Source organism: Pelobates fuscus, chromosome 13, assembly GCF_036172605.1.
Source record: "Pelobates fuscus isolate aPelFus1 chromosome 13, aPelFus1.pri, whole genome shotgun sequence".
Classification (NCBI taxonomy): domain Eukaryota; kingdom Metazoa; phylum Chordata; class Amphibia; order Anura; family Pelobatidae; genus Pelobates; species Pelobates fuscus.
Genome location: NC_086329.1, coordinates 10722879 through 10739314, shown reverse-complemented (window position 1 = coordinate 10739314; position 16436 = coordinate 10722879). Strand labels below are relative to the sequence as shown.

The following is a 16436-nucleotide window of genomic DNA, read 5'->3' as shown; positions in this document are numbered from 1 at the left end:
ATTTTCAGTGGTGATAAATTGTTAGTTTCTGCTTTGTTATTATGGGATATTGAGTATAGAGTGATGTGGAAAATAAAATCCATAATGTAAACAATTGTAGCATAATGCTGCTACATTATAAAACGAGACACAATGAAGGGGTCTGAATACTTCCTGAATGCACTCTTAAGTGATTTATAATGCTTTATGTAAGAACTGTGACATTCTGTTGGGGAAGTTGGTCAGTAAGAGGTGAAGGGAGCTGATTTAGTCAATAGCGGTGTGTCGAACTATATTTCCATAGACATTAACTGTTATCACATGATCTGATAATATAAGGAATGGAAAGTTGAACAAAGAGCCAATGGCTCATATTACAGCTATAACAGCCTTGCAGCAAATATGTGCTTGGGTGAGACGACAAATTAAAAGATGTTAAGGTATATAAAGACTACTGACGACTAATGATTTTATCTGCCCCTGTGTACTTATCTTAAAGGAACAGTTACTTCTGGCAGGGTACCGTCACATTGGCACGAAACATGTTGTGCTGCTATCTATAACGGATCAAAATCGCAGCCTTGGAAGTGACAGCATCGCTAACTTGCCTTCAAAATGTACACATATCTCAAAATACACTTAGAATGAAATCATATATGCATTATATATGTATAATATATTATAAAATGCTTTAATTATAATATATTATACATATTTAGGAAATAAAATACACACACACACATATATATATATATATATAAAAATATACACACATAAATACACACACGTATTATGTGTGTGCGCGCGTGCATATATATATATATATATATATATATATATAAATAAATTGGAGAATTTTTTTTTTTTTTTAAAACAAATAAAAACACTAACTTTGGCCAGTGTTTGTTATTAAGTGGCTACAACAAAAGACTGGAAATACCCCATTTGGAATACCCTGGGTTATCTACATTTGAAATGGTATGCCACGATGTTTTTTTTTCACATTCCTGGACTACCAGGAAAGGCAACACAGACCCAGCAAACCAATCTGATAAACTGAATTGGGCAAGCCCTATATTGACCCTGTAACTTTCCAAAACACCATAAAACCTGTACATGGGGGGTATTGTTATACTCAGGAGACTTTGCTGAACACAAATATTAGTGTTTCAAAACAGTAAAACTTATCACAACGATGAAATAACCAGTAAAAGTGCAGTTTTTGCGTAAAAAAAATGCAAAAAACCCCAAATAAAACCGCTAACTTTAGCAAACCAATCTGGCAAATTTCAATGTGCAAACATGGAAAAGGGGAAAGCCCTACATTTGACCTCTGTAAGTTTGCAAAAAAAAACATCAAACCTGTGGATTGGGGTTGTAACTCAGGAGATGTTGCTAAACACATATTGGGGTGTTTGTTGTCAGTAACACATAACAGGAACTGAGAACCGATGCCTAAAGTACAATGTGAGAGAAAAATAACACAATAAATGACTACCCAAAAGTTTGATGAAGACTGGTGCTAGAATTAGTGCATGGAAAGTGTTAAAATACCCTAGGGTGTCTACTTTTCAAAAATATATGGTTTGATGGGGTAAATTACATTGTCCGGCTTCAAAAATGTCCCAAATAGGACATGGGTGCATGATGACCAGCTGTAAAAATTCCAAGTTGGAAAACTGGAATGCGCACCCTCCAAATAAGGTCTATTAGCCCCCAGAGAACCAGACACACCTATACATGGGTAGTATCACTGTACTCGGGAGATGTTGCTGAACACATATTGGGGTGTTCTTTGGCAGTAGCCTTTAAAGTTCTCCATACATGTATTCTTAAATTGCTATATGTGTCAAAAAAAAAAATCACCAATTTTTTAAAAATGTTTTTCATTTGGCATAGATTGGTGGTAAAATGGTTGCATGAAAAGAGTCAAAATACCCCAGGTTTAATACCTTAGGTTGTCTTCTTTTAAAAAATATATACATGTAAAGGGTTATTCAGGGATTCCTGACAGATATCAGTATTGCAATGTAACTTGTGTTAATTTTGAAAAAAAAAATGGTTTGGAAATAGCAAAGCGCTACTTGTACTTATAGCCCTATAACTTTTCAAAAAAGCTAAACAACTTACATGGTGGGGTGGAACAGATAATGCCTGACGTTATTTGCGCCAATAATTCAGGCAAGGACACTTCTCTGACAAACAATTTCTCAGTTTCAGTTTAGCATTAATATGCTCATTATTAGCATTTATGTTATCATTATTAGCATTTATAGATCATTATATTCTGCATTATTCTGGGGGTATAACAGTAAATCTGACTCCATAATGTGCTTTAGGCACACTGAGCCACGTTAAATTATTTTGTCTTGTTTTAGACAATCATTAATTCTGCCTGTGTTTGACTTGTGCATCAGGAGATATAAAATGGAAGTAACTCTACATTTAGCGCTGTTAATTTCTCTTATTTTAAACTGCCAAGAAATTAGTGTTGTACCTATGTCTACGTTACACAAATAAGAAATCATTGCTGATGTTACAAATTTAAGTTTCCTGGAACAAAAATGGGAACAACACTTGGCTGCTTACTGTAAGGGTGTCTGTCATTGTCCACTTGTCATTGTTGTTGTTTGAGTACATTCTGGGAAACTCAGTCCTACAAGACAGAGAATCAAGGCTGGATGCCCATGGATTAGTGCATTGATTGCTCAGATGAAGTACATTAATTCTAGAAGTAACAGAAAATACTGCAAATCCCCAGCAAAGTTATCTACAAGAATAGATTCAAGGATCAAATAATTATCCAAAGTAATCGAGAAATATCCATTGAAAATGTGCTACAGCTAATACAGTTATGTAAAAAATACAATTCTGTAACACTGCAGGTTCAATAGATTGTTAGAATAACCTAAGGAAACATAATGACATACATTCTGTTTTATACTTAGAAAAAAAAAGACATCCATTGTTTAAATTCAAGGAACACCAATTGTTGCTACTGGATTATAAGAAATGTGTTAATTAAATGAATGTAGGGGCGGGGCCTGACTGTGATGGCGGCCGGACGCATTTCCAGAGAGCTCCGGGTAAATCGTCGAATCTAAGCTACTTACCCGCACTACCGGAGCTCTCTTGGGACCAGACAGTGCAATACTGCACACCAAGGACAAACGACCGTCTTTGCACGCCCGGTAGCAGCCGTCCAGACTCAGCTCTCAACGGGCCGGAGTGGGGCCCAGCAAGCAGCACGGAGGGGAGAGGCGGCCGCTCTCCCAGCCAGGCACAGGCGGGCCTCTGACCGACCCTTGATGGCACCCTGCAACCCCCCCCTTTGGACCGGCGGGGGAGATCCCGGTCCCCACCCTGGAGGCCCACTCCCTTCGCCAGGATTAAGCGACCCTGCTTCAAACAGCATGGCCACCCCGCATGGCATACCAAATATGGCGGAGGCTGCGGACCCCAAGCTTGACTACGGCACTGTAATGCCTAGAACGCTGGCATTCCTGGACAAACTCCTAACCGACTTCTGGGGGACGCTGTCCCTCCAACAACCGGCACCTGCCCCACATACCTCGCACGAGCACCTACCTAAACCCACTCCCCGGCAGCCTCAAAAGATACGCAACACAAAGGAAACTCGAAAATGGCGCCAAAGACGGGGGCAGCGGAGCACAGAGAGCGGGAAGCGCAAACCTGCATCAGACAAGGGAGCCTATGGAGCCGTCAGCCAGAAAGACAAGCAGAATGAAGCAGGGAGAGGAGAGCAGGGGATGCAGAAGACGACAATAATCATCACGGACACTGCATCAACCTTGGTCGAATCACTGTGCCTCATAAGTCATTTCAATACCTGGTATTGCACTCTGCCACAGAAGACACAGCACAGAGACTTTACTCAACCCACGCAGGGAATCGGCTGAAGAAGCATGGGGTCCGGGACTTAACCTCTGGTATCATTCCATTTCAATCCCCCCCCCATGCTTGCACTTGTTATGCTTTATTTTCGAGACTGTGTTTTCAAAAGCTGAGCTGCATTCTGTACATAGTGCAGCCAATCTGTCCTTTACTGTCTTTCCTCCCCACACACCCTCACACAGAGCCTGTTTCAACACTAAACTCTGCTCACCCCCAGTGGTCATCTGCTTACTGGTATAATTACGTTTAAACGACACCTACCACTTAACAAGCAACTGCCCAATGCCCATAGAAGCAACTGCAGGAGTGCCATGACCAGCATGTAACTTAATGTTTAAATTACACACAGGCAGCTCCTACCAAATGTGAGTTATACTACCTCTTGATAGGCAAGACATACCAAAGCGTAAATAATCGTATCAACTTACAATTTAATTATAAAATTGTGCATGCACCAATATATCCCATAATGTTACAATTGTTTATACAAAGCGTGAGGATTGCTGTTGGGGTACCCCACGCATGTTGTTTCTTATATGCACTGCAAAAAATAAAGAATTAAAAAAAAAAAATGAATGTAGGAACACTAATAATTTGCCGCTACCAGGAAATAACATTACCAAGGTTTTTGCTGCTTAAGCAACACTTAAAGGGACATTATAGTTCAAAAACAACCGCTTAGGTCGTCGGCCATCCTTACCTCGGGTTAGAAAGGTAATTCACTCATGTTTTTCCAGTGTAGTTCGGGGCTCCTAGTGTCTGGCCGTGCCCAGATCCGCTTACTTGGCTGACATAATGAGAATAGATGATCTCAGCCAATCACCATATTTTCCCATAGGCAAGCATTGGATTGGCAGAGATTGTCAATTCTGATGATATCAGCTAAGAAGGCAGGGTGGGGGTGGAGCCAAGGGCTACACTGGCCAATCAGCATCTACTCATACAGATGCATTGATTCAATTCATTTCTATGAGGAAAGGGGGGTGTCAGTGTGTGGGGACACTGAATGTAAGTGCACTGCCCTAGGATGCACCTCCAGTGGCCATCTGAGGAGTGGCCACTTGATGTGTTCCTAGTCTGTAATGTAAACACTACCTTTTCTCTGAAAAAGCAGTGTTTACATTAAAAAACCTGCAAGGACATACTGTACTCGCCAGAACAAACACATTAAGCTGTAGTTGTTCTGGTGACTATAATGTCCTTTTAATAATTATAAGTTTAGTTCCATTTTCTGTTAATCCAAATGAAAAGAATGTAATTTAGTGCTATACTCTGTAGTCTTTACATACTGTCGGAACTTGGGAATAAATGAAGCAAATCATTAAGAATGACAACCCAATTCAGGTACAAATATATAAAATTTTAAATGAAACCTGGTTGGTGTATATTTTAAAACATTTAAAATAAATTGTAATCAGTAAACTGTTGTTGTGAAGAATTGACAAGTTAATTGCAAATTTATGGACTAAATAACAATTAAAAACATTCTTCAAATCAGCTATTTCCATTACTCTTGTATTCTCAATTTAATGGCTAACAAATAAGAAGCACGTAAAATCAGAAATAACCATCATGTATGTTGTTGCTAATATTTAAAGTACATCAGAGCCATCTAGTGGAAATTTGCAGAATATATATTTGCACATATTACAAGTGTAATGGAACTACGTAAACTCACACATCACACTAGGCCAATCCAGACCGTGAGCACTTATTTTTTTGTCAATGCCGTTTTTTTGTTTTTTTATTTAAAATTTTTTATATTTTGATTTGTTTTTATTATTATTAATCATAGCTTATTTTCTTTTTTGATTATTGTTTTTTCACGCATTCATTTTTCATTTCAGCTTTTCAAATTTAATTTTGGGACTATGATATTTTGTGGTAAGGTGCTTCAGGTTCCCTCATCATGTGTATATGTACAGGATTTCGCCGAGGTTATGCTCTACCAGGGTGACCACGGCACAGTGGTTCTTGTGCATGCATTTTTTGCTGCAATGAGGAATTTCGGAGGCCATGTTTTGGGTGGCTGATTTATCGGCTTTCAGGATTTAGCCCCATGATTATCTTGGGTAAGGTTCTTGCCGACGAGGACCGCATGGGAGAGGAGTATTAGGTTGGACATCGGTTACGACGGATTTTGTTTCTGTATAAGATCTCGGCGACCATCTTTCTGATAAGGATCTGGAGCCTATTATATGACATACGTGTGGTAATCGGAAACCCATGGAACTTAACGGAGGGGTTATTGAATGGGTTTATAAGGTGAGACTTTGGACATTATGATTCAGGTCTACCTTAAGAAAATTCTGGAGACGAAACCTGTTTTTGATTTTGAGCAGTTTGTGCGAATTGTCATACTACAGCCTGGACCTCTTCCAGTCATCAAAACAGAGGATCTCCTGCTAATTTAAGGGATACGATATTTCAGTGAGTGTGGAGGATTTACCATTGGGAACATCTCTGGAGACATCCTGCAGCACTTGATTGTAGATATTTTAACCTACGTATGTGCCCTTCTATACTTAGTGTTGGTAAGTGAAATATGATCCTCTTATTATCATGTGTGGTTTTCCACTATGTTTTACATTTTTCTATATTTTAAATATCCGATTTACATTTGGATCATTTTATACCTATGCATGGACTTTGAAGATCCCCAATAGTATATGTAAGCCAATTTATTTGATTGGTGTTTTCACACATTTTACATAGTCTTGAGATTACTGTGCACCACACTAATTTTTGCATTTTGTTTTTTCATTTCATGGTTTTGGAGTTTTGGTTTTGTGAGTGCAACTGGCGTACACACAATTTGTTTTGCATCAATGTATTAGAGTAGTGAGTGAAAGAAAATTAAGCTCAGTCTCTCTCAACAGCTGGTAAGCAGTTTTTTTTCTCTCCAGGTTTGACTCCCACTGGAGATTTGCGACACTTCCTAATGCATAACGAGGCTTCAGAAGAAGATTGGGAAAGCACAGATCCTTGGTTCCAACTACATACATCATGACACTACATCCAGAGTCTGTGGCCAGTTAAACTGCTGAATGCTTTTGAGAATTTCTTGGAACCTAGAATGGGTGGCTTTGTCTCACTGTTATCCACTTTTCTAATACTTACGGTTTCCTGTAAGAATTGACAGGACTGCGGCATCCTATAGCCATCAATGAGGCAGCACAAGAAAGGATTCTGTTAAAAAAAAAAAAAAAAAAAAACTGGAGCCTAAAGGGATTTCTTCAGGACAGATTCCAAGCTAAGAAGGCACATTGCTTCATTTAAATGGAGTATTTCAGCAGAGATGGGTGGCACAGTGCTTTTAGTGTCCATACAACACTTTTCAGTTCCAGTCTTGGCTTTTATCTCTAATTATGTAGATTTCTAGAATGCTTGACTTAACTTGAATTATGATGTATTTACCTCTGGAACATAGAACTTGGCTTTCCTCCATGGAGGTGTTTTTCTATTAAATGAAAAGTGAGCAGGAGTTGGGGGAAGGTACGAAAAAAAAAAAAAAGAAGAAAATGTAGCCAATGTAGACACAAGGAAGAAGAAATAAATAGGGGCTCTTATCCCATATTGCGTGTCAATTCTCTAATATGTTTCAAATAAAAATGAACTTGTTTGAACAAAACAGCTATGTCTTAAAACAAAAACTTAGCAGATAATAAGTAGGGAAACATTACAGATTATTGTAAAAAGACCCAAAATTGGAATTTAATTAAATCTTAAATGCATCTCTTGATAAAAACATAACCATTAATAACATTACGGTCTTAATTTAACATCCTTATTGGAATTAAGTTTCATACAGCGGACTCTGGATGCTGAGAACAGAATCGTCAGATACAGGCCAATCGACAGTTTAGGCACCACATAGAGATGGTCAGAAATTATCCATGTTGGATTGACAAAGAGTAAAGTAATAACGCCTGGTCACAAGAAGGACAAAAATCACACCCGTGACAAAACCCATGGAAAACTGGAGTTAATGCAATGCATGTCAAGCCACAACGTCGTACAAGGCAGAAAAAACAACAACCATACATTGAGTGTGCCAAGACATAGATAAAACATATGCATTTTTTGTAATGGTCTTATTTATTGTTAAATCTCCCCCTTTTAGAATATTGTAAAGTGCTATGGAATCTGTTGGCGCTACGTAAACGCCAATAATAATAATGCATATAATATTAGAGGACAGACAAACAGTACAGTGTCCTGCACACCCACAGTGTAATAATATGACTCCTTATCTGGGGACTGGCGGGTGCCGCTTGCTTCCTCTATAGAACCTGACTAACAGTCCAGAGGCTGGTGTGTTCTAATCCCACCATGGCACCGAGGGTCCATCTCCAGACAAGTAAATCCAAGGATCCTGGCACCAGCAAGAGGTTTAACAAACACATAAACAACATGGCGGGCAGGGAAAGACGAAACAACATGACGGAACAGACCCGTGCTATCTTTTGTCCTCGTACTAGCCACAATTGTTTCTCCAAGGAAATTTTAACCTCCATGTTTAGTATTTTGGGGCTTTCATATCTTTTCAGAGACAGTAATACATGTTCATATCAATGTGATTGTTATTTAGTATGGATCAATGCATTTTCCTTCATAAAAAATAATTAAAATATTCACTTATTTTATCCTTTCAATAAATATTTACATTCCTTTAAGAATTACACATATTACACAAATGATTTATATATATTTATATTGGACATTCAATAACTTAACCGGTAATGTTCGATCTGTGGTAAATCTTGTGTTGGTGAGTAAATCATTGCTGATAAAAAAATATTACTAGTTCATTCTTCATTTGTTTCCTCTGCTCTTATTTTCCATTTTTCCATAGGCTCCCATTTCCCTGTAGCATGAAGAGAAGAAGAGAAGATAGATAGACCGTGTAAAATTCCATATACTTACTATCTCACTGTAAGCACGTAGCAGTGTGGAGGAGATAACTAGCTTAAGAACTGGGCAACTGTTAGGTATGACTACAGGTTAGAGGGGGGCGTAACCAGTTCTAATTTTGTCTATCCTTAGAGATGTGAAGATTGCATTAGCATAAGACAACATTAGCTATTTTGCCATACATTTTCGGATTTGGTTTTCAATTAACCACAAACTCCAAAGATATAGAACTTACAGAACAGCAATTAGATGGCCTTAAAAATAGTTAAATAGAGTAATCCTCATGTACTACCTCCTATACAAACATAGAGCGAGGGCCAAAGATTTAGCACCCACGCTAGCCCACAGAGAGTGCCCATTTCCTAGCCGTCAGTAATAAATTCATGAGAGCATATGACCCGATGGAATCACCTGCCATTTTTGGTTTGGAAAATCCCAAATCTACTGAATTTATATACCACACAATGGAGGCTAAAAACAGTAACATGCTTTAAAAAAAAAAAACAAAAATACTTGGAATCATAGCAGAATGCTGGTAAGAAAATCCTTTGGATAACAGATTGTTAACCTTTGCCACTCTCAAGTTCATGGACCACAATTCCTTTCATACTAAATAATTCAGCTATTTAGTTGTAGTCCACAGATAACATGCCGAATGATACATTTAAAACTCACAAGAAAAATATGGAAGTTGACCCTTTTTAGTTTTGGCAACCAAGTCATTCTATTTCAAAGAGCTGTTTGACCAACGTTGTCACTCTGGAACATATATATAACAGAATAGTTACTGTGAGATCATACACACCTTACTTCATGTTCCTGATTGTTCTGGTATGGGTGCAAGACTCTGTTTTGCCCATTCTGCTGCGGCAGATAGCATGGAGAGATATTTATTCCACCTCGGAGTTGTTTAAACTCTGTATAGAGGGTACGAGGATTATTTAGAACACCTGTAGCATGGTGTTTGGATTTTTTATCTGAAATGTAACATTTATATTTATTTAGCATTAAAGAACAATAATAAAACCATATTCCACAATAAGTTTACTATTTAGATATACAGGGAGTGCAGAATTATTAGGCAAGTTGTATTTTTGAGGATTAATTTTATTATTGAACAACAACCATGTTCTCAATGAACCCAAAAAACTCAATAATATCAAAGCTGAATATTTTTGGAAGTAGTTTTTAGTTTGTTTTTAGTTATAGCTATTTTAGGGGGATATCTGTGTGTGCAGGTGACTATTACTGTGCATAATTATTAGGCAACTTAACAAAAAACAAATATATACCCATTTCAATTATTTATTTTTGCCAGTGAAACCAATATAACATCTCAACATTCACAAATATACATTTCTGACATTCAAAAACATAACAAAAACAAATCGGTGACCAATATAGCCACCTTTCTTTGCAAGGACACTCAAAAGCCTGCCATCCATGGATTCTGTCAGTGTTTTGATCTGTTCACCATCAACATTGCGAGCAGCAGCAACCACAGCCTCCCAGACACTGTTCAGAGAGGTGTACGGTTTTCCCTCCATGTAAATCTCACATTTGATGATGGACCACAGGTTCTCAATGGGGTTCAGATCAGGTGAACAAGGAGGCCATGTCATTAGATTTTCTTCTTTTAAACCCTTTCTTGCCAGCCACGCTGTGGAGTACTTGGACGTGTGTGATGGAGCATTGTCCTGCATGAAAATCATGTTTTCTTGAAGGATGCAGACTTCTTCCTGTACCACTGCTTGAAGAAGGTGTCTTCCAGAAACTGGCAGTAGGACTGGGAGTTGAGCTTGACTCCATCCTCAACCCGAAAAGGCCCCACAAGCTCATCTTTGATGATACCAGCCCAAACCAGTACTCCACCTCCACCTTGCTGGCATCTGAGTCGGACTGGAGCTCTCTGCCCTTTACCAATCCATCCATCTGGCCCATCAAGACTCACTCTCATTTCATCAGTCCATAAAACCTTAGAAAAATCAGTCTTGAGATATTTCTTGGCCCAGTCTTGACATTTCAGCTTGTGTGTCTTGTTCAGTGGTGGTCGTCTTTCAGCCTTTCTTACCTTGGCCATGTCTCTGAGTATTGCACACCTTGTGCTTTTGGGCACTCCAGTGATGTTGCAGTATGGTTGCAGTATGAAATATGGCCAAACTGGTGGCAAGTGGCATCTTGGCAGGTGCACGCTTGACTTTTCTCAGTTCATGGGCAGTTATTTTGCGCCTTGGTTTCTCCACACGCTTCCTGCGACCCTGTTGACTATTTTGAATGAAACGCTTGATTGTTCAATGATCACGCTTCAGAAGCTTTGCAATTTTAAGAGTGCTGCATCCCTCTGCAAGATATCTCACTATTTTTGACTTTTCTGAGCCTGTCAAGTCCTTCTTTTGACCCATTTTGCCAAAGGAAAGGAAGTTGCCTAATAATTATGCACACCTGATATAGGGTGTTGATGTCATTAGACCACACCCCTTCTCATTACAGAGATGCACATCACCTAATATGCTTAATTGGTAGTAGGCTTTCAAGCCTATACAGCTTGGAGTAAGACAACATGCATAAAGAGGATGATGTGGTCAAAATACTCATTTGCCTAATAATTCTGCACTCCCTGTATTAAATACATAATATGATATTTAACATATTACAGCAACATGCACATCATTGTATGTATAACACACGGGCACGCTATGCATATCTATGGCTATGTAGCATGCTGATTGGTTGGCTATGTGTGTGAGTAGCATGCTGATTGGTTGGCTATGTGTGTGAGTAGCATGCTGATTGGTTGGCTATGTGTGTGAGTAGCATGCTGATTGGTTGGCTATGTGTGTGAGTAGCATGCTGATTGGTTGGCTATGTGTGTGAGTAGCATGCTGATTGGTTGGCTATGTGTGTGAGTAGCATGCTGATTGGTTGGCTATGTGTGTGAGTAGCATGCTGATTGGTTGGCTATGTTTGTGAGTAGCATGCTGATTGGTTGGCTATGTTTGTGAGTAGCATGCTGATTGGTTTGCTATGTGTGTGAGTAGCATGCTGATTGGTTGGCTATGTGTGTGAGTAGCATGCTGATTGGTTGGCTATGTGTGTGAGTAGCATACTGATTGGTTGGCTATGTGTGTGAGTAGCATGCTGATTGGTTGGCTATGTGTGTGAGTAGCATACTGATTGGTTTGCTATTTGTGTGAGTAGCATACTGATTGGTTGGCTATGTGTGTGAGTAGCATACTGATTGGTTGGCTATGTGTGTGAGTAGCATACTGATTGGTTGGCTATGTGTGTGAGTAGCATGCTGATTGGTTGGCTATGTGTGTGAGTAGCATGCTGATTGGTTGGCTATGTGTGTGAGTAGCATGCTGATTGGTTGGCTATGTGTGTGAGTAGCATGCTGATTGGTTGGCTATGTGTGTGAGTAGCATGCTGATTGGTTGGCTATGTGTGTGAGTAGCATGCTGATTGGTTGGCTATGTTTGTGAGTAGCATGCTGATTGGTTGGCTATGTGTGTGGGTAGCATGCTGATTGGTTTGCTATGTGTGTGAGTAGCATGCTGATTGGTTGGCTATGTGTGTGAGTAGCATGCTGATTGGTTGGCTATGTGTGTGAGTAGCATGCTGATTGGTTGGCTATGTTTGTGAGTAGCATGCTGATTGGTTGGCTATGTGTGTGAGTAGCATGCTGATTGGTTGGCTATGTGTGTGAGTAGCATGCTGATTGGTTGGCTATGTGTGTGAGTAGCATGCTGATTGGTTGGCTATGTGTGTGAGTAGTATGCTGATTGGTTGGCTATGTGTGTGAGTAGCATACTGATTGGTTGGCTATGTGTGTGAGTAGCATGCTGATTGGTTTGCTATGTTTGAGTAGCATACTGATTGGTTTGCTATTTGTGTGAGTAGCATGCTGATTGGTTGGCTATGTGTGTGAGTAGCATGCTGATTGGTTTGCTATGTTTGTGAGTAGCATACTGATTGGTTTGCTATTTGTGTGAGTAGCATGCTGATTGGTTTGCTATTTGTGTGAGTAGCATGCTGATTGGTTGGCTATGTGTGTGAGTAGCATACTGATTGGTTTGCTATGTTTGTGAGTAGCATGGGGATTGGTTGGCTATGTGTGTGAGTAGCATTCTGATTGGTTTGCTATTTGTGTGAGTAGCATGCTGATTGGTTGGCTATGTGTGTGAGTAGCATGCTGATTGGTTTGCTATGTTTGTGAGTAGCATACTGATTGGTTTGCTATGTGTGTGAGTAGCATACTGATTGGTTTGCTATTTGTGTGAGTAGCATGCTGATTGGTTGGCTATGTGTGTGAGTAGCATACTGATTGGTTTGCTATGTTTGTGAGTAGCATGGGGATTGGTTGGCTATGTGTGTGAGTAGCATGCTGATTGGTTTGCTATGTTTGTGAGTAGCATGCTGATTGGTTTGCTATTTGTGTGAGTAGCATGCTGATTGGTTGGCTATGTGTGTGAGTAGCATACTGATTGGTTGGCTATGTGTGTGAGTAGCATACTGATTGGTTTGCTATTTGTGTGAGTAGCATGCTGATTGGTTGGCTATGTGTGTGAGTAGCATGCTGATTGGTTTGCTATTTGTGTGAGTAGCATGCTGATTGGTTGGCTATGTGTGTGAGTAGCATACTGATTGGTTTGCTATGTTTGTGAGTAGCATGGGGATTGGTTGGCTATGTGTGTGAGTAGCATTCTGATTGGTTTGCTATTTGTGTGAGTAGCATGCTGATTGGTTGGCTATGTGTGTGAGTAGCATGCTGATTGGTTTGCTATGTTTGTGAGTAGCATACTGATTGGTTTGCTATGTGTGTGAGTAGCATACTGATTGGTTTGCTATTTGTGTGAGTAGCATGCTGATTGGTTGGCTATGTGTGTGAGTAGCATACTGATTGGTTTGCTATGTTTGTGAGTAGCATGGGGATTGGTTGGCTATGTGTGTGAGTAGCATGCTGATTGGTTTGCTATGTTTGTGAGTAGCATGCTGATTGGTTTGCTATTTGTGTGAGTAGCATGCTGATTGGTTGGCTATGTGTGTGAGTAGCATACTGATTGGTTGGCTATGTGTGTGAGTAGCATACTGATTGGTTTGCTATTTGTGTGAGTAGCATGCTGATTGGTTGGCTATGTGTGTGAGTAGCATGCTGATTGGTTTGCTATGTTTGTGAGTAGCATACTGATTGGTTTGCTATGTGTGTGAGTAGCATACTGATTGGTTTGCTATTTGTGTGAGTAGCATGCTGATTGGTTGGCTATGTGTGTGAGTAGCATACTGATTGGTTTGCTATGTTTGTGAGTAGCATGGGGATTGGTTGGCTATGTGTGTGAGTAGCATGCTGATTGGTTTGCTATGTTTGTGAGTAGCATGCTGATTGGTTTGCTATTTGTGTGAGTAGCATGCTGATTGGTTGGCTATGTGTGTGAGTAGCATACTGATTGGTTGGCTATGTGTGTGAGTAGCATACTGATTGGTTGGCTATGTGTGTGAGTAGCATACTGATTGGTTTGCTATTTGTGTGAGTAGCATGCTGATTGGTTTGCTATGTGTGTGAGTAGCATGCTGATTGGTTTGCTATGTTTGTGAGTAGCATACTGATTGGTTTGCTATGTGTGTGAGTAGCATACTGATTGGTTTGCTATGTGTGTGAGTAGCATACTGATTGGTTTGCTATTTGTGTGAGTAGCATGCTGATTGGTTGGCTATGTGTGTGAGTAGCATACTGATTGGTTTGCTATGTTTGTGAGTAGCATGCAGATTGGTTGGCTATGTCTACGAGCAGCACGTTGACAAACAGAACGTGTAACATTATGAATGGTCAGCCGAATGTATGGATAACAAGGTAATAGACTTACTGTGTGTATCTGTATAATGCTGACTGGATGAATATATGTCTAACAGGCTGACTGGCTGAATGTGCAGCATGGTGATTGGCTATATGTGCAGCACGAGGACTGAGAGTGTGTTAGATCACTAGCCATATATATGTGCAGCAACAGGACTCATTATTAGGCTTGTAAATTCAGATTTGGCTGAATTAAGGCAATCTGTTTGGGCAAATTCTGAATCGTGGAAGCACCATATGGACATATACTTGAGAAGTGATTGATGGGGAAAAAAGAGGATTGATGGCTAAGGGATACCCACTAAATGTTGATTTTATCAAGTGAGAAGTGACCAAGAGAGGGAAAAACGGAGGAGCAGTATAAAAAAAAAGTATATATTAATATATTAGAAATGTAGATTTTGTAATGCTTCTCCTCTCTGTAAAATTTTGCAGTACACTTTTACAAACTTTTTTAGTTTGCCTGTATGTTTCTCCAAATAACCGAACCATCAACACGAACGAGCGTCAAACATCACAAATGAAATATAAATTTCGGAAAAAATTATTCAGCCAAACCGAACAATCGCAACGTGCATAAATCTATGATTACCTGTTGGCAAATCACTAGCTGTGTATATGTACGGCATTAGGACTGATCATGTGTTGGTAGATCACAAGCAGACACACATTTCCTGCTACAGCTGTCTTTGTGCAATTGCTAAATGCACACTGATATCTTGGTCCTTGTTTAATTGTTACTGATTGACATTTTGTTTGCCAACATTAAGCGTATGTTCAGAAATAGGTCTGTAAATTTTAATACATGAGCTTAGAAAGAGAGCTATGTTTAGTGTTGTTCAATTATGTCAACAGTCCTTGTAAGAAAATGATTTGAACAGAAATTAGCACTTAACAGCCACTCTACTCATCACAGACCAGTCAAGAGCTCAGAGTGTGAGGCTTGAATGGAAGTAGGAATAGGTGCCATAATTAAGGTTCTTTTTTTATGTTCTGTAGCCATTACCATACGCACAGAACACAAGCATTTAAATGTATTTACCAAACAGTGAATGCACTGCAAATGACTTACACCTATTTGCCTCATTTCCAAGACTTTCTTCATGTGCATTACTTAAATGAATGTCAGCTCCAGAAAAGTGATTAACTCGTAAAGGTGGAGGTCCGATCATGATGAATGATGGGACAGGATACACTACATCCACACCAGAATTTGGAAGTGATAACGCCTGCAAAAGAGAAGAAAATAAATATTTAAATGTATAAAATGTAAGACATTTTTATTCTATGAAGAATTTTTAATTCTCTATTTCAGAGATTTTAATAGGAATAAAACACTAAATTCTATGTAAAAATTATATTTGTTGTCTTTCTTTTTATTCAGTATTTTTTAATTTCAGAGGCATTCAACAATGACCCATCATCTTCTGTTTGTCTACAATTCCCATTATACAGTGGGGGCTCTGGAGCAGGATTATATATATATTATTAACATATTTTTATTTATTAATTACCCTCCTCTAGCACCAGCCTAGCCTTCAATTGGCACAATGACGTGTAAGCGCACATGATCAGGCCTCTATTCTGTTATATTTTACATTATTATTATTATTCTTTTTTTTTTTTTCTGAGAATGTGTGGAATGCCAGGTCTTTCTCCCATCTCCCCCATTTTACTCTCCTTTTTTTTTCGGGAGTGCAGTAAAGGTTGGGTAAAAAAAAAATAGCACTGAATAGTCACAGAAGTTAAACACACTAATAAAGTAAGCATTTAGGAT

General features: G+C 39.2%; 1 protein-coding gene across 1 annotated transcript in view; it reads right to left on the bottom strand.

Moving 5' to 3' along the window:
* Positions 1-8162: 8162 nt before the first annotated feature.
* Positions 8163-16436, bottom strand: part of LRRC9 (leucine rich repeat containing 9) — a 94953-nt gene continuing 86679 nt past the window's right edge. Inside the window, exons 31-33 of the mRNA XM_063439500.1 lie at positions 15732-15888; positions 9614-9785; positions 8163-8761 (exon numbers count right to left, since the gene is read on the bottom strand). Coding sequence (XP_063295570.1) covers positions 8710-8761; positions 9614-9785; positions 15732-15888 — 381 coding nt within the window. The 3' untranslated portion in view covers positions 8163-8709. The remainder of the gene's footprint in view (positions 8762-9613; positions 9786-15731; positions 15889-16436) is intronic.